Below are 21,706 nucleotides of genomic sequence, written 5' to 3'. Positions count from 1 at the left end.
GCAACAAACGCTGACACTACACATCCAAGTATATCGGACCAAATTATGTAAGACAAGAATTGTACTTTTGAATTCTGTAAAGTCAGTGTGGAAGAGGTGAAAAAATTATTGTTGTCTATCAACAATGACAAGCCACCGGGGTCTGATAATCTAGATGGAAATTTACTGAGGATAATAGCAGATGATATTGCCACTCCTATTTGCCACATCTTCAATTTAAGCCTACTAGAGAGTGTGTGCCCTCAGGCCTGGAGGAAAGCTAAAGTCAATCCGCTACCCAAGAATAGTAAAGACCCACTTACTGGCTCAAAAAGCCGACCAATCAGCCAGTTACCAACCCTTAGTAAACTTCTGGAAAAAATGGTGTTTGACCAGATACAATGCTATTTCACAGTAAACAAATTGACAACAGACTTCCAGCACGCTTATAGGGAAGGATACTCAACCAGCACAGCACTTACACAAATGACTGATTGGCTGAGAGAAATTGATGATACAATTATTGTGGGGGCTGTCTTGTTAGACTTCAGTGCAGCTTTTGACATTATTGATCATTGTCTGCTGCTGGAAAAACATATGTGTTATGGCTTTACACCCCCCTGCTATAATGTGGATAAATAGTTACTTGCCTAACAGAATACAAAGGGTGTTCTTTAATGGAAGCCTATCAAATATAATCCAGTTAGAATCAGTAATTCCCCAGGGTAGCTGTTTAGGCCCCTTGCTTTTTTCAATTTTTACTAACGACATGCCACTGACTTTGAGTAAAGCCAGAGTTTATCTGTCTGCGGATGACTCAACACGATACACGTCAGCTACTACAGCGACTGAAATGACTGCAACACTCAACAAAGAGCTGCAGTTCATTTCAGAGTGGGTGGCAAGGAATAAGTTAGCCCTAAATATTTCTAAAACTAAAAGCATTGTTTTTGGAACAAAACACTCACTAAAACCTAAACCTCAAATAAATCTTGAAATAAATAATGTGGAAATTGAGCAAGTTCAGATGACTAAACTGCTTGGAGTAACACTAGCTTGTAAACTGTCATGGTCAAAACATATTGATGCAGTAGTAGCTAAAATGGGGTGAAGTCTGTTTATAATAAAGCGCTGCTCTGCCTTCTTAACATCACTATCAACAAGGCAGGTCCTACAGGCCCTAGTTTTGTCGCACCTTGACAAAGTCGTGTGGTCAAGTGCCACAAAAAAGGACTTTGGAAAATTGCTATTGGCTCAGAACAGGGCAGCACGGCTGGACCTTGGATGTACACAGAGAGCTAATATTAATAATATGCATGTCAATCTCTCCTGACTGAAAGTGGAGGAGAGATTGACTTCATGACTACTTTTATTTATGAGAGGTATTGACATGTTGAATGCACCGAGCTGTCTGTCTAAACTACTGGCACACAGCTCGGGCACACATGCATACCCCACAAGACATGTCACAAAAGGTCTCTTCACAGTCCCCAAGTCCAGAACAGTCTATGGGAGGCACACAGTACTACATAGAGCCATGACTACATGGAACTCTATTCCACATCAAGTAACTAACACAAGCAGTATAATTAGATTTAAAAAACACAAAAAAACACCTGTGAAGCAACGCAAACATTGACACACACACACGCACTGCACACACACAGGGATTTAGTATTGTAAATATGTGGTAGTGGTGGAGTAGGGGCCTGAGGGCACACAGTGTGTTGTGAAATCTGTGAATGTATTGTAATGTTTTAAAATTGTGTAAACTGCCATAATTTTGCTAGACCCCAGGAAGAGCAGCTAATGGGGATCCATAATAAATACAAATACAATTACTTTCAATTTTGTACATCAGTTTCAAAAAGTTGAAATACAATATTTTGGTTATTGAAAATATATTTAATAGCGGTTTAGATTGTACAATCATTCACAAAACTTAACATGGATTGTTTTGTCACAAATGGCAATTATACATTTTAGCAACCAGGTAATGGTGAATAGATTCCTTCTGATTGCACCTTAAGGCTGGTTATAATAACAACATTTCAAATGCACAATGACTGTAAATACATTCATAAGGCATTACACACAGGTGGTATAGTGCATTATAAGGCCTTTGAAACAGAGCACAATATCAAATCAACCATTGGCTGTCTTCACACTACACTCTTAGAAAGTAGTAGAACCATATACAGGCCAAAAGTTTTGAGAATGACACAAATATTAATTTCCACAAAGTTTGCTGCTTCAGTGTCTTTAGATATTTTTGTCAGATGTTACTATGGAATACTGAAGTATAATTACAAGCATTTCATAAGTGTCAAAGTCTTTTATTGACAATTACTTGAAGTTGATGCAGAGTCAATATTTGCAGTGTTGACCCTTCTTTTCAAGACCTCTGCAATCCGCCCTGGCGTGCTGTCAATTAACTTCTGGGCCACGTCCTGACTGATGGCAGCCCATTCTTGCATAATCAATGCTTGGAGTTTGTCAGAATTTGTGGGTTATGCTTATTTAGAAAGAAAAACAAATGCTAGTCCCACTAAGCGCAAACCAGATGCGATGGCATATCGCGGCATAATTCTGTGCTAGCCATGCTGGTTAAGTGTGCATTGAATTCAAAATAAATCACAAACAGTGTCACCAGCAAAGCACCTCCACACCATCACATCTCCTCCTCCGTGCTTCACGGTGGGAACCACACATGCGGAGATCATCTGCTCCCCTACTCTGAGTCTCACAAAGAAACGGCGGTTTGAACCAAAAATCGCCAATTTGGACTCATCAGACCAAAGGACAGATTTCCATCGGTCTAATGTCCATTGCTTGTGTTTCTTGGCCCAAGCAAGTCTCTTCTTCTTCTTGGTGTCCTTTTAGAAGTGGTTTCTTTGCGAGAATCAGGCGTTCATGGTCGAATTTTTGCAGTCTCCTCTGAACAGTTGATGTTAAGATGTGTCTGTTACTTGAACTCTGTGAAGCATTTATTTGGGCTGCAATTTCTGAGGCTGGTAACGCAAATGAACTTATCCTCTGCAGCAGAGGTAACTCTTATTCTTCCTTTTCTGTGTCGGTCCTCATGAGAGTGAGTTTCATAATAGCGTTTGATGGTTTTTGTGACTGCACTTGAAGAAACTTTCAAAGTTCTTGAAATTTTCCTGATTGACTGACCTTCATGTCTTCAAGTAATGATGGACTGTCGATTCTATTTTCTTATTTGAGCTCTTCTTGCCATAATATGGACTTCGTCTTTTATCAAATAGGGCCATCTTCTGGATACAACCCATACCTTGTCACAACACAACTGATTAGAAGGCCAGCATCCCAGAGTCGCCTCTTCACTGTTGACGTTGAGACTGATGTTTTGCGGGCACTATTTAATGAATCTGCCAGTTGAGGACTTGTGAGACATCTGTTTCTCAAACTAGACACTCTAATGTACTTGTCCTCTTGCTCAGTTGTGCACCAGGGCCTCCCACTCCTCTTTCTATTCTGGTTAGAGCCAGTTTGCGCAGTTCTGTGAAGTGAGTACTACACAACATTGAACGAGATCTTCAGTTTCTTGGAAATTTCTCAAATGGGATAGCCTTTATTTCTCAGAACAAGAATAGATTGACGAGTTTCAGAAGAAAGTTATTTGTTTCTGGCCATTTTGAGCCTGTAATTGAACCCACAAATGCTGATGCTCCAGATGCTCAACTAGTCTAAAGATTGACAGTTTTATTGCTTCTTTAATCAGGACAACAGTTTTCAGCTGTGCTAACATAATTGCAAAAGGGTTTTCTAATGATCAATTAGCCTTTTAAAATGATAAACTTGAATTAGCTAACACAACGTGGCATTGGAACACAGGAGTGATGGTTGCTGATAATGGGACTCTGTATGCCTATGTAGATATTCCATAAAACATCATCCGTTTCCATCTACAATAGTCATTTACAACATTAACAATGTCTAAACTGTATTTCTGATCAATTTCATGTTATTTTAATGGGAAAAAATGTGCTTTTCTTTCAAAAACAAGGACATTTTTATCTGACCCCAAACTTTTTCACAGTACTGTGTATTTACACAATGTATTATTATTAAGAATGACATTTTAAAGGCTAATAAGGCTGGTGGAACCATTCATAGAGGGTTCTAGGAAGAACCTTTAGATTATACAATCATTCTTGGTAGAACCTTTCATAGAGGGTTCTAGGTAGAACCACATACAGGGGTTTCTATGAAGAACCCTACATAGAGGGTTCTAGGTATAACCCTCTGCAAAGACACTCAGCATGTTACACCTATCATGACAGGAATGCAATTTAGACCATGGATATTCAGCCTATACCTACCATGAAAGGAAGCCAGTTACAACTATTGAGATTCAGCCTATTTTGTCTTACTTGACAATTATAAAAGGAAGGCAATTGAGACTATTTAGATGCAGCTGTTGTCTTACCTGTAGATGCCAGTCTCCGGTACCCTCCAGATTTGGATGCCTTTGAATGGGCTTCTGGTTGCCACGTTAACATTGACATTGCTGTGCCGATAGGAGCTGGTACACTGGGTTGGGGTGGGCCCCTCTGAACCAACTGCCCCACAAGTGTGAAAGGCCCATTTCGTTGCTGTAAAACACATTGTTACACATAAATCAACATTTGCGTATGGACACATACACACATATGAACACATTATGCACACACACGCACTCTCTCACACACACACACACACACACACACACACTTTTGAAACTAATCACATGTATGTTTTATTTCACTTCAACGAGCCCCTCCAATGCTCTATCACATCATCAAACCTCAACACACTGAAACGGCAGAAATAATTATGCGTCCTGCTTGTCTGAGTCCTGATCATTCATGGCATTAATGAAATATGCATCTTCGTCATGTTTCACTGCAGTAAGAAATGCCAATGCTATTGTCACTGTCCAAGGAAAACCTCCAAACTATACCTTCAATTTTTGTAAATTTTTGTTTTGACATGATTTAATTGAATAATTGATGAATTCATGAACGCGCAACACACGTTGAATATGGCCGGTGTCATTAAACGTCTGCAAAAAAACGTACAGTGGCTTGCGAAAGTATTCACCCCCTTGGCATTTTTTCTATTTTGTTGCTTTACAACCTGGAATTAAAATATATTTTTTTGGGGGGGATTTGTATCATTTGATTTACACAACATGCCTACCACTTTGAAGATGCAAAATATTTTTTTATTGTGAAACAAGCAAGAAATAATACAAAAAGAACTTGAGCATGCATAACTATTCACCCCCCCCAAAGTCAATACTTTGTAGAGCCACGTTTTGCACCAATTACAGCCGCAAGTCTCTTGGGGTATGTCTCTATAAGCTTGGCACATCTAGCCACTGGCATTTTTGCACATTCTTCAAGGCAAAACTGCTCCAGCTCCTTCAAGTTGGTTAGGTTCTGCTGGTGTACAGCAATCCTTAAGTCATACCATAGATTCTCAATTGGGTTGATGTCTGGGCTTTGTATAGGCCATTCAAACACATTTAAATGTTTCCCCATAAACCACTCAAGTGTTGGAAATTGGACTTGTGAGCTTAGGGTCATTGTCCTGCTGGAACAGTCTGTCCCAGTCTCAAATCTCTGGAAGACTGAAACAGGTTTCCGTCAAGAATTTCCCTGTATTTAGCGCCATCCATCATTCCTTCAATTCTGACCAGTTTCCCAGTCCCTGCCGATGGAAAAACATCCCCACAGCATGATGCTGCCACCACCATGCTTCACTGTGGGGACGGTATTCTCGTCGTGATGAGCGGTGTTGGGAATGCGCCAGAAATAGCGTTTATTTTGATAGCCAAGAAGCTACATTTTAGTCTCATCTGACCAGAGTACCTTCTTCCATATGTTTGGGGAGTCTCCCACTTTAAGCAATAGCTTTTCTCTGGCCACTCTTCTGTAAAGCCCAGCTCTGTGGAGTGTACGGCTTGAAGTGGTCCTATGGACAGATATTCCAATCTCCACTGTGGAGCTTTGCAGCTCCTTCAGGGTTATCTTTGGTCTCGTTGTTGCCTCTCTGATTAATGCCCTCCTTCCCTGGTCTGTGAGTGTTGGTGGGCGGCCCTCTCTTGGCAGGTTTGTTGTGGTGCCATATTCTTTCAATTTTTTAATAATGGATTTAACAGTGCTCCATGGGATGTTCAAAGTTTCGGATCTTTTTTATATAACCCAACCCTGATATTTACTTCTCCACAACTTTGTCCCTGACCTGTTTGGAGAGCTCCTTGGTCGTCATGGTGCCATTTGCTTGGTGGTGCTCCTTGCTTAGTGGTGTTGCAGACTCTGGGCCTTTCAGAACAGGTGTATATATACTGAGATCATGTGACAGATCATGTGAGACTTAGACTGCGCACAGGTGGACTTTATTTAACTAATTATGTGACTTCTGAAGGTAATTGGTTGCACCAGATCTTATTTAGGGGCTTCGTAGCAAAGGGGGTGAATACATATGCACGTACCACTTTTTAATTCGTTAAAAAAATAAAAAATATCATTTCACTTCACCAATTTGGACTATTTTGTATATGTCCATTACATGAAATCCAAATAAAAATCTATTTAAATTACAGGTTGTAATGCAACAAAATAGGCAAAATGCCAAGGGGATGAATACTTTTGCAAGGACCTGTAATTTAATTGTTGCCATCAGCACTGTTACAGTCACAAACACTCTGGATAACATGAAAACAGCCTAACCAACTCCGCTAGGGCGAGTAAAATGGTCAGAGTGCGATATTCTCTCATTTTTGTCTGGAAGCAGCGAGCAAGCTAGCCAATGTTAGCCAGTTAGCTTAGGTGCTTGACTGCCGTTTTGAGGTCAGAAAGCTCAGATCAACCCTACTCCTCAGCCAGAACTTCCAGTACGCGCTCTGAATGCTCCCACGGAATTTACAAATGCCCTGAGAGCGCTCTGGCACTCCAGATTGAATTTTACTAACCCAGAGTGATGAAACTCTCAGTACATTCCAATTTGTGACTCACCACCTGGATTCGGTCATATGTAGCAAAATTTGAAATTGTTTTTTTTACATGGGATAAAAGTAGAGACTCAGAGCTACACAATGGAATAGCATATATGGCATTTTTGAGGAACAATGGAAAAGTATTTCTACTTTGAAAGTTGATACACTTGTAAACTCACTTTTTAGAAAAGGGCCTTTGAATGTTTTGGTACCTACTAGAGAGCTCTCCTTTGTCTACAGGCATTCAGCATTGTTCAAACGCTCTTAAGCCAGCCCCACGCATCTTTTTAAGGATTCACTTGTGTGGTCATGTGCTGAACAGTGAGGAGTGTAGTAAAGATTAAGACTAAAAGTGGTAGTGGCCTACAATAAGGAAAAATCCAGGTAAACAAAAGTGTCCAGATAAAAAATATTTCATAAATATTAGATGACGCTTACCCAGACACACTTGTCTAAATTGATGGGTTATGTGAAATACATGATTTAATCCCCAGCCACATCCAGTGGTGGAAAAAGCACTGAATTGTCATACTTGAGTAAAAGTATAAATCATTTCAAATTCCTTATATTAAACCAGATGGCACAATTGTATTTTTTATTTATTTATTGACGGATAGCCAGGGGCACAATGTACTTAAGTATCAAAAGTAAAAATATAAACCATTTCAAATTCCTTATATTAAGCAAACCAGACAACACAATTGTATTATTTTTTTTTATTGACGGAGAGCCAGGGGCACACTCCAAACCTCAGACATAATTTACAAACTAAGCATTTGTGTTTGGTAAGTCTACCAGATCAGAGGCAGTAGGGATGACCAGGGATGTTCTATTGATAAGTGTATGGATTGGACAATTTTCCTGTCAAAACGTAACGAGTACTTTTTGGTGTCAAGGAAAATGTATGGAGTAAAAAGTACATTATTTTCTTTATGAATGTAGTGAAGTAAAAGTTGCCAAAAATATAAATAGTAAAGTAATGTACAGATACCACAAAAAAACTACTTAAGTAGAACTTTAAAGTATTTTTACTTAAGTACTTTACACCACTGCCCAAATGCCTTCACACCAGTACATTAGCCTAGTTTATATACTGTTACACATGCACTTATCACATAGTATTCCATACATAAGTTAAGGCCGTGCAACCTGAGTTGAAACCTGAGTGATACGCCATATATTTATGGGGTGGACACTTGATACGGTCACATGATATTGTTGTGGTATGTCACAAAATCATGTTACGACCACACATCAATATTAATTTTAAATATCAATATTTTGCTAAGTCTTGCTAAGTGGATGGTCTCTACAGAAGGTGTAAACTGTACAGCCAAATGGTTACTTGCATAGTGGCAACATCAGAAATAGATTGTGTCAATTTAAATAAAATATACAAGGACAATATCAATAACGATATCAGTGATAGATGAGGTAGTTATATGCATACAATCAGGGGTAAAGTGGCTGAGCAGCAAAAAAATAGCAGTAGCAACGTGTGTTAGGAGAGAGTCATTTGAATAGAGGCACTGCAGATAGTGCTGATGACTGCTCCGTCCGAACCACACATGAACAAGGGAATCTACATTCGGAGAGCCTGTTTCTGTCCTGTCCTTGACTCTGGTGTAGGGCATGTGATGTCCATAGCCTCTTCGTCGCAAAACTCCCTGATCTTGTCAAAAAGATAGTTTGTCTAGCTGTGTCCAGTCCAGGTGGTGCTTTTACAGGCAGACCAACTATGGGAGGAAGGATGTCAGCGTAGTGCAGCAGCTGAAACCTGGTCCCGACAGTCAGAACGCTCCTTGGTGACGACAACACCAGGCTCCAGAGCATCAAAGCTGTAAAACAGGGAATAACAAAAAAATCAGAAGACATTACAACCCTGCACAAAATCAATTCACCTTCCAAGTTTAGATAAGAATAACCTCATACAAAGAAAATTATTTACCTGAAGAACTGGTGCTGCTTGATCTGTGGCAGTGGGCCTGAAGTACAGAGTCAGGTGTTGTTGTCAGCCATAGTTTTCCACTAACACTGTACCATCCTCCAGTCCAACCAGCTGTGGGATGTTAACCCCTGTCACAGTGCTGTCCTTCACAACACCAGCAATCTTAGACAAAGTGTTCACTCTGGTCTTTCTGAAGCGCTGCTTCATGAGGCCAAAGCATCAGTCGGGGGCAAACTTGGTGTGGCGTGTGATCAGGAAGTGAATATCCAGATTGTGGTGGAGCTTGTGAATGGTTCACCAGACACAATACCAGAGCACAAACTTGTTCTTGTTTTAGCCACTGCAGTTATCACAATTCAGGTCCACATGTGTTTTCCCAACTCCGTAGTTGGTGAAGAAATGGTGCATGTAGTTGATTGCACTGCTGCCTTTGCTTGCTTGTGCTAGCTCTCTTTTTGATGACTGTATGACTAATGGATTGGAGTAGCTAGCTAAAAAATGAACTATAATCCAAATCCATAGAGTAATGTTACTAGCAATACAAACCGATTGTCATAGCAAGCTAAAGTTAACCAAATAACGTTAGGTTTAATGTTAGTTAGAAAGCCAGCCATCGAACTCCATCTGGCTAGCTAACAGCAAGCTTTAGCTTGCAATGAAAACAACTTTCTGACAAAATTAGAAACGTATGATATCTGAATCTGTAGCTAGATTCTTACCTGTATACATAGATGAAAGCTTCACGGCAGACTGCAACCCCTTTAATCAGACATCCTGTGTTTCCGTTTAGTTTGCACAGCTTGTTTGGCCCGTTGTGTTTCACTGATTTCAAAATGTGTTATTTTCAGAGTGAGAGAGAGTCAGCATTTGTCGTCCAAAAAGTAGTCCATCACAGCTTTTTCCCACTGACCTTTGTCGATAGCGCCTGATAAATTCAGGGCACCAATATTATTGAGAGCAGTAGCAACATATTTGCAGTTCTCCATGGATAATGTTATATCTTTAAAAAAAACTGCAGTAGAAAGGATTATCTACGCATTATGAGCAGCTCATTTTATAGACAAGATGCTACACTGCACCAAACTCATCTCTTGGCATGTCCAGCCCACTCATTAACTCATCCAATCATGGCTAGCAGGAAGGTTGCTGCCTTTCTCTGTGGCTAAACCAACTAGGCTTGGAATTTAACAATTGTATTCATATTTACAGATGACATACAAGTTTGACATTAAGGCACATGAAAGTTCACATGTTCGAGAAGGCATTTCTGCCAATAACGTTCAAAAGGCTCTCCTGTAAAGTCATGACTTGCGACATATGCCTAGTTTCCTGAATCGGGTTACATTTGGGTTCTCTCCCTGCTTGAAAAGTTTCAGCCAAGTATCTCACTATTTGCATGTTTTATGGACAAATGTTTGTTTTTTAGGGGTGAAAGTAGTTTTTTCCACGGGCTGTATTTTTACTTATACTGTCCTGAGCATTAATGTACAAGAATTCAAACTAGGATAGGATACTTTTCATCAATATATTTTGGCTAAACATTGATATGATTGAATTTCATTGTTATCTCATGCGAGGCACATGAGATTTTGTCATGGCTGCTGGGTTGGGGGCAATTGTAGCGCAATTGTAACATGTCAAAATTAACCTGAGCCAAGCAGACAAATTATGAAAATAACTTTATGATTGTAGAAATTTTACATTAATTACACAAAAACTAACTTTAAATAGCCTTGGTGTCATGTAGAGTGCTAAGGAAGTTGTAAACAGGTATAATTTGGGCACAATCAGACTATTCACATGTTTTGAGAGGAACCGAATGGCCATGCGCAAACAGGGGTGTTACTGTAAATATAGGTTACTTACATAGACATAATTATATTTCTTGCAAAATCAATACATATGTCTATGATAATATGATAATTCATAACATGAAGTTAGGTATATTTATTTGGTTTATTTTTTATTTCTTACCTTTGACCTAAGGTAATTGCCAGACTTTTCGGATTAAAATCAAATATTGTGATCCGACCGTCTTATGTACAGACCTATAAATTATATGAATGATTAGGAGACAGATGCATGTTAAAAAAATTACTGGCATAGTTCAAGTGGTCTATGAGCAACAGAGTAAAAGACAACAATTTTACAATTGCCCCTCTGAAAATTTCATGACTAGGAGCAAGAACATGTGTTCCAAATGTATTCTGAAGTTTCGTCTTTGTATTTTGGTGAATGGTAATATGGCATTTTTTCCCAGTTCCTGAAGGGTTTCAGTTTTGGAGATACAAGTTTTTTATCTGACAGCCACGCTTTGCCAGGTGACAAACATTTCTCCTCATTTGCAGAGTAATCCCAGCCGTTTGTTGCTAATGGGAGTTATTTTCAGCCCAGATTAGCATGAGATTACTTTTGTCAGATGGACGTGACTGGATTTAACACTGATTGAGTCACTAAAGCCTGATTTGGGGGAACGATGGGAACGGCGCCTAGGGAGCCGGGACAGTTTCAAGGTGTCGAGTGCCTCAATTTGTAGAATTTAGCCTGGCATTCAAACTGATTTAGCTATGTTTCACTGACGTGAAGTGAAACAATGGTGAGTGAGTGTTCAGTCTGGTTTAACCAGGCTTGAACTGACTAGGCAGTAAAGAAAGATATATAGCACAGCTAGTGTTTGCAGTTGCTTCAGACTCATTTGATTTATGTGGATCAATGACAAGGTGGCAAGTGAAAGTCATTATGCTACTACAGTCCTGTTTTACATTGTCACCCATTTTGAATTTGAACATGTATGTATAGCCAGTGTGTTTCACTGAATTGAAGAACAATTAATTAGAACTCTTGGTGTGACTGTAATGGTTTAGGCCTGTTGTTGAGGTACCACTGTCAGCTGAAGGGTTGTTGTTGATAACACTGCCATCTTGGAGTTATAGGAAAAACAATTCTATTCATTTTCCCCATTGAGATTTTTGAAATCAATGATATGTTACAAATACCATAATCTATCAAATAATGCTAATAACATGTATTTGATAACTTATTTTTGCAAATAATCACAATTTGTAATCCCTAAGTGGACATGCCCTCTTGTGGACCCAGTGACATCATTGCTGACAACAGACTTGGGCTGTGATTCAAACAAACACAGATAAACGACCAGTACTGCGAGTGACATTTACAGTAAAGGTGATTTCTGCTTGAGTCAATATTTGCTGCGTTTACAGTGAGCGCAATCTCCACAAACATCTGTGCAATTGCTTTTAAAAGTCTCTCGTTGTATCCAGATCTGCGTTGGAATAAATTCCCGACTTGGGCTCTAAATTGTCATTTAGATATCTCCCCCACCTGTCAACATCAGCCCCAAACACAGACATGAATCTGAGGTTAGAGGGGCAAGGACTCTAAACTATCCAGTAGAAGGAAATGGATTCTTAAGCTGGTCTTCTTGCCACCAAACCAGATGAAGAAGCTGTGAAGCCCCCAGTGTACCCACTTAAACTGCACACTGTGTACTAATTGTTCTATATACAATTTCGAACATACTCTTAAGTAAAATGAGTGCAGTAAGCAAGAAATAAACATACTAGTCTCAACATACTACATGTGCATATTACTTCAATAACCTTGACTAACCGGTGCCCCTGCACATTCATTCTGTACTGGTACCCCCTGTATATAGCCTTGTTACTGTTATTTAACTTCTGCTCTTTAATTTTTTGTTACTTTTATTTTTTACTTATCTATTTTTTACTTAACACTTATTTTTCTTAAAATGGCATTGTTGGTTAAGGGCTTGTAAGTAAGCATTTCTGTAATGACGTACGCTGAGAGTTGGGAAGCAAGTTCAGGGAGTGAATATATTTAATAAATAAACGAACAAAACAAGAAACACAAACAACGCACCGACATGAAACAGGAACAGAAATAATAACGCCTAAGGAAGGAACCAAAGGGTGTGACATATATAGGGAAGGTAATCAAGGAGGTGATGGAGTCCAGGTGAGTGTCATGAGGCACTGGTGCGTGTGAAGATGGATACAGGTGTGCGGGATAATGAGCAGCCTGATGACCTAGAGGCCGGAGAGGGAGCACATGTGACAATTTCACTAAGGTCTACTACACCTGTTTTATTTGGCGCATGTGACAAATACAATTTGATTTGATCCATACTGAGAATGTGTCATCTAATGCGCAGTTGCGTTTATTCCCACCATTGTTTCATTTTGGTACAGCGAGGCACCTTATCTGATTATCAGCTGTTGTCAAACACGCACACCCTCACACACATATGAACAACCTCTTTCTCTCTCTCACGCACACACACACACAAACACACAGGTTTTACTGTCCTTGTGGGGACAAACTGGCACATGCACAGATAGGGGTCTACCTTTGCCTGAGCACCTGCCCCTTTGCCCTCCCACGTTTTTGTTGTTGTTGTTCTGAACCCACTGCCCTCAATTCAAAATAGTCCTCTACACCATGTGTAGGCCTACAATTTAGCTACAAAGAATCTATAGCTTCTTTTAAAAATATTGCCTAGCTGTGGATTGTGTAGCCCTCTCAGTGAACAGCATGCAGACAAAACAGACCTTTTGAAATATTTCAAATACCATCGCGGGAAAACACAGGTTGGAAATCAAATGTTTCCCGCTGAAAAGAGAAGACTAATCTGTCTGCTTCTGTAAGCTATCGTAATATTTCTTTTATCAACTTTAAAATAGGCCTATACAAAGTAAAACAAGAGAGAGGTAGGCTTTTAACACGAACAAATTGCATCATTGAGTCAGTGAAACTGGAAAGCTTTTTTAGGACTATAATTTCCTCATATTGTACAATATGTTGTGTCTCAGATTCTCAGTCTGTCAGGGTCAAATTAGCCTGTCATTTCGATTGTTTGTGAGTTAGATTATGCCAAAGTCTTCAGTCATGTAAAATTATGTAGAATTGCATGAAATGTGTTTATAAAAGGCCACATTTGTCACAGTATCCACAGAAAATGGTACCCCTCCACGGCCGGGCAGCGCTCGGCGGTCGTCGTTGCCGGTCTACTAGCTGCCACCGATCTATGTTTCTGTGTTCGTTGTGTTTTGTCTGTCTAGGTCCGCACCTGTTTTAGTTTCTGTCATTAGTGGGGGGGGGGGGGGTATTTAGTTTGTTCCTTTGGGGTTGTGTGTTGTGCGGGATTATTTGTTTGTCAGCGGGCAGTGGGGTTGTACGTTGTGTTTTTTCTCCAGCGTTTTTATATTGGAGTATTGATTCTAGCCGGGCTGCGCCCCGTGCGTATTTTTTCCTCTTCATTGCATTACCTGTTTCCCTTTTGGGGTTTTGTGTGATCCCTGTGCTTTTGATACACCTAGTGTGTTGGGTGTCAATAAACTTCAGCCTACCGAACAATCGTATCCTGCATTTGACTCTGCTCCTTCCTCCTGCCCTACATATCCGTGACAGAATCCCGCACCAAAAACTATTATGGAGTCAGCAGGAGCCGAAGCGCCTTCAGTAGCTGAGCAGGTGTCGCAGCACGCCAGCCTCCTCCACCACCTGGGCTCGGCGATGGACCAAGTGCTGGCCCGACTGGAGAGCTGGGAGAGAGGTACCTCCCCCACCAGACCAGCTCCAGTTGCTCAGCCGGCGCCCCTACCGACACCCCCTGAAGTGGGCTCGAGCGGGATTCGGATTACGCCACCGAGGGAATTTGATGGGACGGCCGCTGGGTGTAAGGGGTTTTTGCTCCAGATAGAACTGTACCTGGCGACCGTCCGCCTCTCTCCCTCCGACGAGGAGAAAGTGAGCGTCCTCGTCTCCTGTCTTACGGGTAGAGCCCTGGGATGGGCCAACGCGGTCTGGGAGGGCCCAGACTCGGCTCGGGGCGACTACCTGGAGTTCACCCGTCGCTTCCGGGCGGTATTCGATCATCCCCCGGAGGCCAAGGCGGCAGGTGAGCAGCTGTTTCATTTGAGACAGGGGACGAGGAGCACTCAGGACTTCGCCCTGGAGTTCCGGACTCTCGCCGCGGGATCGGGGTGGAATGAGCGGGCCCTGATTGATCACTATCGCTGCAGTCTCAATGAGGATGTCCGCCGGGAGCTGGCTTGTAGGGACCACGCCATCACCCTCGACCAGCTGGTGGATTTGTCCATCAGGCTGGACCACCTGCTGGCTACCCAGGGACACTCTAGTCGGGGTCTGTTCATTCCACCTCCCAGCCCTCCTGCTCCACTGCCCATGGAGATAGGAGGAGCTGCTTCGAGGAAGACCGGAGGGGGGAGCCTCTCCTGCACCCACTGTGGACGCAGAGGACACACTGCGGACCAGTGCTGGAGGGGTCCACCCAGGAGTCCGGAGGGCAGGCAGAGCACAACATCGACCCCCCAGGTGAGTCAGCACCAGACACACCCAGAGCTCCCTGTCGACCACATGTACACTTCCGTTTGTTTTCCCAATTTTTCCCCTCACTCCCAGTATAAGGCACTAGTCGATTCAGGTGCAGCTGGGAGTTTTATGGACCGTGGGGTCGCTAATAGGTTAGGGATTCCCCTGGTTCAGCTGGACCACCCCTTCCCTGTGCACGCCCTAGATAGTCGACCACTAGGGTCCGGCCAAGTGGGGGAGGTTACTGTGCCACTGGTTATGGCGACGTGGGGGGGTCATGTGGAACGTATCAGCCTATACCTCATCGACTCCCCGGCGTTTCCAGTGGTACTGGGAATCCCCTGGCTAGCCACTCACAACCCTCAGATTTCGTGGAGACAGAGGGCTCTTAAAAGGTGGTCGAGGGAGTGCTCAGGTAGATGTGTAGGAGTTTCCATCGGTGCAACTACGGTGGAGAGTCCAGACCAAGTCTCTACCGTGCACATTCCTTCTGAATATGCCGATTTGGCTATCGCCTTCAGTAAAACAAAGGCGACTCAATTACCATCCCATCGACAGGGGGATTGTGCGATAAACCTCCAAGCTAACGCGGTCCTTCCTAAGAGTCACGTGTATCCTCTGTCTCAGGAGGAGACAGTGGCTATGGAGACATACGTCACTGAGTCCTTGAGACACGGATACATTCGGCCATCTAAATCACCCGTCTCCTCGAGTTTCTTTTTTGTGAAGAAGAAGGAGGGAGGCCTGCGCCCGTGCATTGACTGTAGAGGTCTAAATTCTATCACAGTGGGGTTCAGTTACCCACTACCTCTCATTGCTATGGCAGTGGAGTCATTCCACGGGGCGCGCTTCTTCACCAAACTAGATCTCAGGAGCGCGTATAATCTGGTGCGTATCCGAGGGGGAGACGAGTGGAAAACCGCATTTAGTACCACATCTGGCCATTATGAGTTCCTCGTCATGCCGTATGGGTTAAAAAATGCTCCCGCTGTCTTCCAATCCTTTGTGGACGAGGTTCTCCGAGACATGCTCGGACAGGGTGTGGTAGTGTACATCGATGACATCTGGATTTACTCCGCCACACGCGCCGCGCATGTGGCTCTGGTACGCAGAGTGCTTGGGCGGCTGCTGGAGCATAACCTATACGTCAAGGCTGAGAAATGTGAGTTCTCCAAACGAGCCGTCTCTTTCCTAGCATATCGCATTTCCACCACAGGGGTGGTGATGGAATGTGACCGCGTTATGGCTGTGCGTAATTGGCCGACACCTACCACGGTGAAGGAGGTGCAGCGGTTTTTGGGGTTCGCCAATTATTACCGGAGGTTTGTCCGGGGTTTTGGTCAGGTGGCAGCTCCCATTACCTCACTGCTGAAGTGGGGTCCGGTGCGGCTGCGGTGGTCGGCGGAGGCGGACAGGGCCTTCCGTCATCTGAAGGTTCTGTTTACTGACGCTCCGGTGCTGGCTCATCCGGATCCGTCTTTGCCATTCGTAGTGGAGGTGGACGCGTCCGAGGCTGGGGTAGGAGCAGTTCTGTCGCAGCGTTCGGGCGCTCCTCCGAAGCTCCTCCCCTGCGCTTTCTTTTCTAGGAAGCTGAGCCCGGCGGAGCGCAACTACGATGTGGGGGACAGGGAGTTGTTAGCCGTGGTCAAGGCTTTGACAGTGTGGAGATATTGGCTTGAGGGGGCACGTCACCCTTTTCTCATCTGGACCGACCACCGTAACCTGGAGTACATCCGGGCAGCGAGGAGACTGAATCCTCGTCAAGCCAGGTGGGCTATGTTCTTTACTAGGTTCCAGTTTACCCTTTCATACATTCCGGGTTCTCGGAACCGGAAGGCCGACGCACTGTCACGTCTCTATGACACCGAGGAGAGGACCATCGATCCCACTCCCATACTCCCTGTGTCCTGTCTAGTGGCGCCGGTGGTATGGGAGGTGGATGCGGACATTGAGCGGGCGGTTCAGTCAGAACCCACTCCGCCTCAATGTCCCGCGGGTCTGAAGTTCGTTCCGCTTGGTGTTCGCGATCGCCTGATCCGATGGGCCCACACTTTACCCTCCTCGGGTCATCCTGGGGTCGAACGGACAGTGCGAGGCCTGAAAGGGAAGTACTGAAGTACTCTCAGGAGACCTGGAGTGCTGTCCAGGAGTGCCTGAAGCGGGCTATAAGGCGACAGAAGGAGAGCACTGACCGCCGCCGCAGTGAGGCCCCCGTGTATAATCCGGGGGACAGAGTCTGGCTCTCAACCCAGAACCTGCCCCTCCGCCTTACCTGTTTCCCTTTTGGGGTTTTGTGTGATCCCTGTGCTTTTGATACACCTAGTGTGTTGGGTGTCAATAAACTTCGGCCTACCGAACAATCGTATCCTGCATTTGACTCTGCTCCTTCTTCCTGCCCTACATATCCGTGACAACATTCTTCCCGGATCTCGGCTACTAAAAATGGTCCACATGTGTAACTTCTGTAATCTCTTCTACTCTACTGCTCTATGCCAATATGCACATGTGCTGATATGCATGCAATGCTTATTATAAAAGTTTTTTTTTTAAATCTCATGTGTTCAGTCACCCCCACCTTGAGCTCACTTGTTCTGGCACCTCCCAATTTACAAATTATGCACAGATAGTCTAGACTCTAGCTTAACACCATATACAAAAATATTCACACTAAGCCAGCCAGCCATATATCATGACTTAGAAGATTATGAATATTAGGCTATATTATGAAGTTATTATTTAAGAGCATTGACGATGAATTACAATCAGTAAAACATTTTTTTTAGCTAGCTAACTACAAAATTTACGTCAATCATCAATGTCAATGATGGTGTACCCTTTTTTCCCAATGTCAATAATGTCGTTAGGAGACAATGTAACTAGCTTGTTAACAATTTCTGATTGTGTTGTTACAGAAAAAATAGGTATATGCAACAACAACAAAAATATTCACTAGAGGCAGTTAGTATGTTATGAATTTCGAGATATGAATTATGAAAATCGATAAAAAAATTCAAGGTCAGGGGTGCTCTTTTTACATTTTGAGCACCTGTTCTGAGAAAGCTCTTTGCAAAGCCCTGAGAACCAAACAATTGATTCCAAATAAATATCCTACTTTCTCTAACCCTAAACATAACCGTAACCCTAACCGTAACACCAAACCCCTAACATTAACCCTAAACCTAACCCTAATTGTAACCCTAAGCCTAACCCTAACCTCCATATCTCTCCCTGCAGAACCCTGGCACTGAATCCTGACCTGGGCGAACAGCCCACACCTTAACCCTTTCCCTAATCTGAGTCCGTATCCCTATCCCCCCACCCCATCCCTGCCCTCCACCCTCAAACCTTTCCCAGACCCCCTGTGCCCATCCCCCCAACAGAGACAGAACTCCAGATTATACCCCTCATCAGCACCTTCTCAGACACAAACAAATTCCTTCACTCCAGACTCAAAGCCGCATTCACCCACACACAACATACATTCCCCCCACTCCAGGACTTCAAATCTACACTACATGACCAAAAGTATGTAGACTCCTATATAGCTTATCCCACCTTGCGCTAAAACACCACCTGGCTGGGGACTGTGCGCACCCAAAGATCTGAGTGAAAGAACATTTTTAGAAGAGCTGTGCACAGGCATAAAAGTTGGCCTAATTTACTTGAAACAAAAGTCTACTGAAGTGAGACTTCGTCCTTGTGTTTCTTGGCTATTTACATTGTTTTGTTCACAAGCTACGTTGTTTTTCAATGTTTGAGTTTCAACTGCTAGGGAAGAGAAGATAACTCTGCTACTAGTCAGACTCTCAATCTCACATGCACAAACATGAGGAGTCGCGTTACCATGGTAACCCCCAGTACTTAAAGGAGCAGGTGAAAATGTTAGTTGCATCTGTGATATTTGGTTAAAAGACTCAGGCCCCAAAAAATGAAATAAAATGAAACAATATACTACATTACTTCTTACTTATAATACATTTATTGTTTTAGAAACATTACAAAGTATGCTCATCATTTTGTTTTATCAGGTAAAAAATCTGAGTGTCTGGTAGATTTTTTAAATCTACCAGCCACTCTACCAGCTGGTGGGTATTTTTTAAATTTATTTTAGGCCCAGAATATGTTTCTAAATAAAAATGTGTTCTTAACGGACTTGCCTAGTTAAATAAAATAAATACAAATAAACACTTATACGTGAATGTGGATGCTACCATGATTATGGATAGATAATCCATAATGAATTATGAATAATGATGAGTAAAAAAGTTAGACGCACAAATATCATGTCCCCCCAAAAATGCTAACCTCCCATGTTATTGTGATGGTGAGAGGTTAGCATGACTTGGGTGTCTGAAACTTTCTCACTAGGATTATCCGTAGTTATGGTAGCATCCACATTAATGTAGTGTTTAGAAACATATTATATTCTTATTTACAATAAAAGGGACTCCAAAATGACACAATACATTATTTACCATTCATTAATTTATTTACTTTATTTTTACTTGGGGCGGCAGGTAGCCTAGTGGTTAGAGCGTTGGACTAGTAACCGAAAGGTTGCAAGATTGAATCCCCGAGCTGACAAGGTAAAAATCTGTCGTTCTGCCCCTGAACAAGGCAGTTAACACACTGTTCCTAGGCCGTCATTGAAAATAAGAATTTGTTCTTAACTGACTTGCCTAATTAAATAAAGAAAAAATGTAACCTTTATTCATTTCTACTAGGCACAGAATTATCTGAAACACAAACAAAACAAACAGCAAATGCATCCAACAAATGTGTAGTCACAAGCTTGATGAAGTCATTGCATGCTATGAATGTGGGAGCGGAATACTTAACCTTTTGCTACTTTAATACACATACAAGTGAATTTGTCCCAATAGTTCCCCGCCCCTAAAATGGGACTCTCTAACCCTGTTCCTGAAGAGCTACCGTCCTGTAGGTTTTCATCTATACTATTTCGATCTATCCGACAGTCCTATTTGATCTACAGAATACATTTCTAGCTGAACATTCTGAAAATGTCCATTCTCCTAAATGTCCATTTCCCAAGGTGTACATAATAAAGTCAAACCAATGAACCAATTTTGTGCAGATAAGTATAAATAAATTGTGCCGCTCAATTTATATATACAGCTCTTTTCAAATCGAAAGCTGCAATACATTTTATGATAATTGAAAATACTGCAGAGAAATTCAAAGCCATTTGCAAACAGCAAGCTGGATACTTAGCGAAAACAACTTTGAACCTCATTGTCCATCTGAGGGTAAGTGATCTTGTTTCAAACACATTGTATACCATCTTTAAAGGGAAAGTTTACACAGAATACAAACTAACATGATTTTCCACCTACCTTGGCTATTGTTGATTCGAGGATATTTAGTTTCCGTTCGACACTTAATACACATATTTTGTTACTGTTAGCATTCTCAGTAACACTTAACATTAAACTGTTCTGGTGCCTGTGTAATAAAACTGTAATTACTTTTGGAGCAACATTTTATTAGCATGTTGTTACATAATACTAGTCATTGCATTTTAATTGCATGGCAATGAGTTTTTGTAACTACTGTACAAAAGGAATAGTGACTATTCCTTATTCCACTTATGTAATAAATTATTATTATGCAATTATAAAGAAATTTCCAAAGGCCTATATAACAACAATGTTGCTTTTGTAATAATCAAAGTTACTACACATGTACTGTATAAGAGTGTTATTGTATTATGTCTCACTAATTATGCAAAAGTGGTCTACTTTAATTTTGAGGTGATTCCATGTCCCTCAAGTATTTCATTCTAGGCTATGTTATGATGAATATCACTCGGTCTCTTCTTCCTCTGTGTTGCAATTTTTGGGGGGCATACACACTTTCTCTCAAACAAGACCACACACACACACACACACACACACACACACACACACACACACACACACACACACACACACACACACACACACACTTTGAGGTTAGCGACATTTCTCTTTCCCATTAGGCAGTGAAAGTGAAGTGAGCACATCAATGGAGAGTCAGATAGAGAGCTATGTTGTTTCCCTCATAGAAACAATGAGTCAGCAGTGAGAGACTGGTTGCATCTGAAATGGCAGCCTATTTCCTATAGAGTGCACTACTTTTGACCGGAGCTATATGTACACTATATACTGTACATTTTAGTCATTTAGCAGACACTCTTATCCAGAGCAACTTACAGTAGTGAATGCATACATTTCATTTTTTTATTTTTTTTGTACTAGCCCCCCGTGGGATTCAAACCCACAACCCTGGCATTGCACACACCATGCTGGCGTTGCAAACACCATGCTCTACCAAATGAGCCACAGGGAACTGTAGTGAATAAGGTGCCGTTTTAGACACACATACTGTCTGAGTGCACACCT

General features: G+C 42.1%; 1 protein-coding gene across 1 annotated transcript in view; it reads right to left on the bottom strand.

Moving 5' to 3' along the window:
- Positions 1 to 21,706, bottom strand: part of LOC115162610 (ALK tyrosine kinase receptor-like) — a 748,203-nt gene that overhangs the window by 72,807 nt on the left and 653,690 nt on the right. The window contains exon 12 of the mRNA XM_029714073.1: positions 4,430 to 4,595. Coding sequence (XP_029569933.1) covers positions 4,430 to 4,595 — 166 coding nt within the window. The remainder of the gene's footprint in view (positions 1 to 4,429; positions 4,596 to 21,706) is intronic.

The sequence above is a fragment of the Salmo trutta genome, chromosome 25, assembly GCF_901001165.1.
Source record: "Salmo trutta chromosome 25, fSalTru1.1, whole genome shotgun sequence".
Classification (NCBI taxonomy): Eukaryota; Metazoa; Chordata; class Actinopteri; order Salmoniformes; family Salmonidae; genus Salmo; species Salmo trutta.
This window is presented reverse-complemented; position numbering and strand designations above follow the sequence as displayed.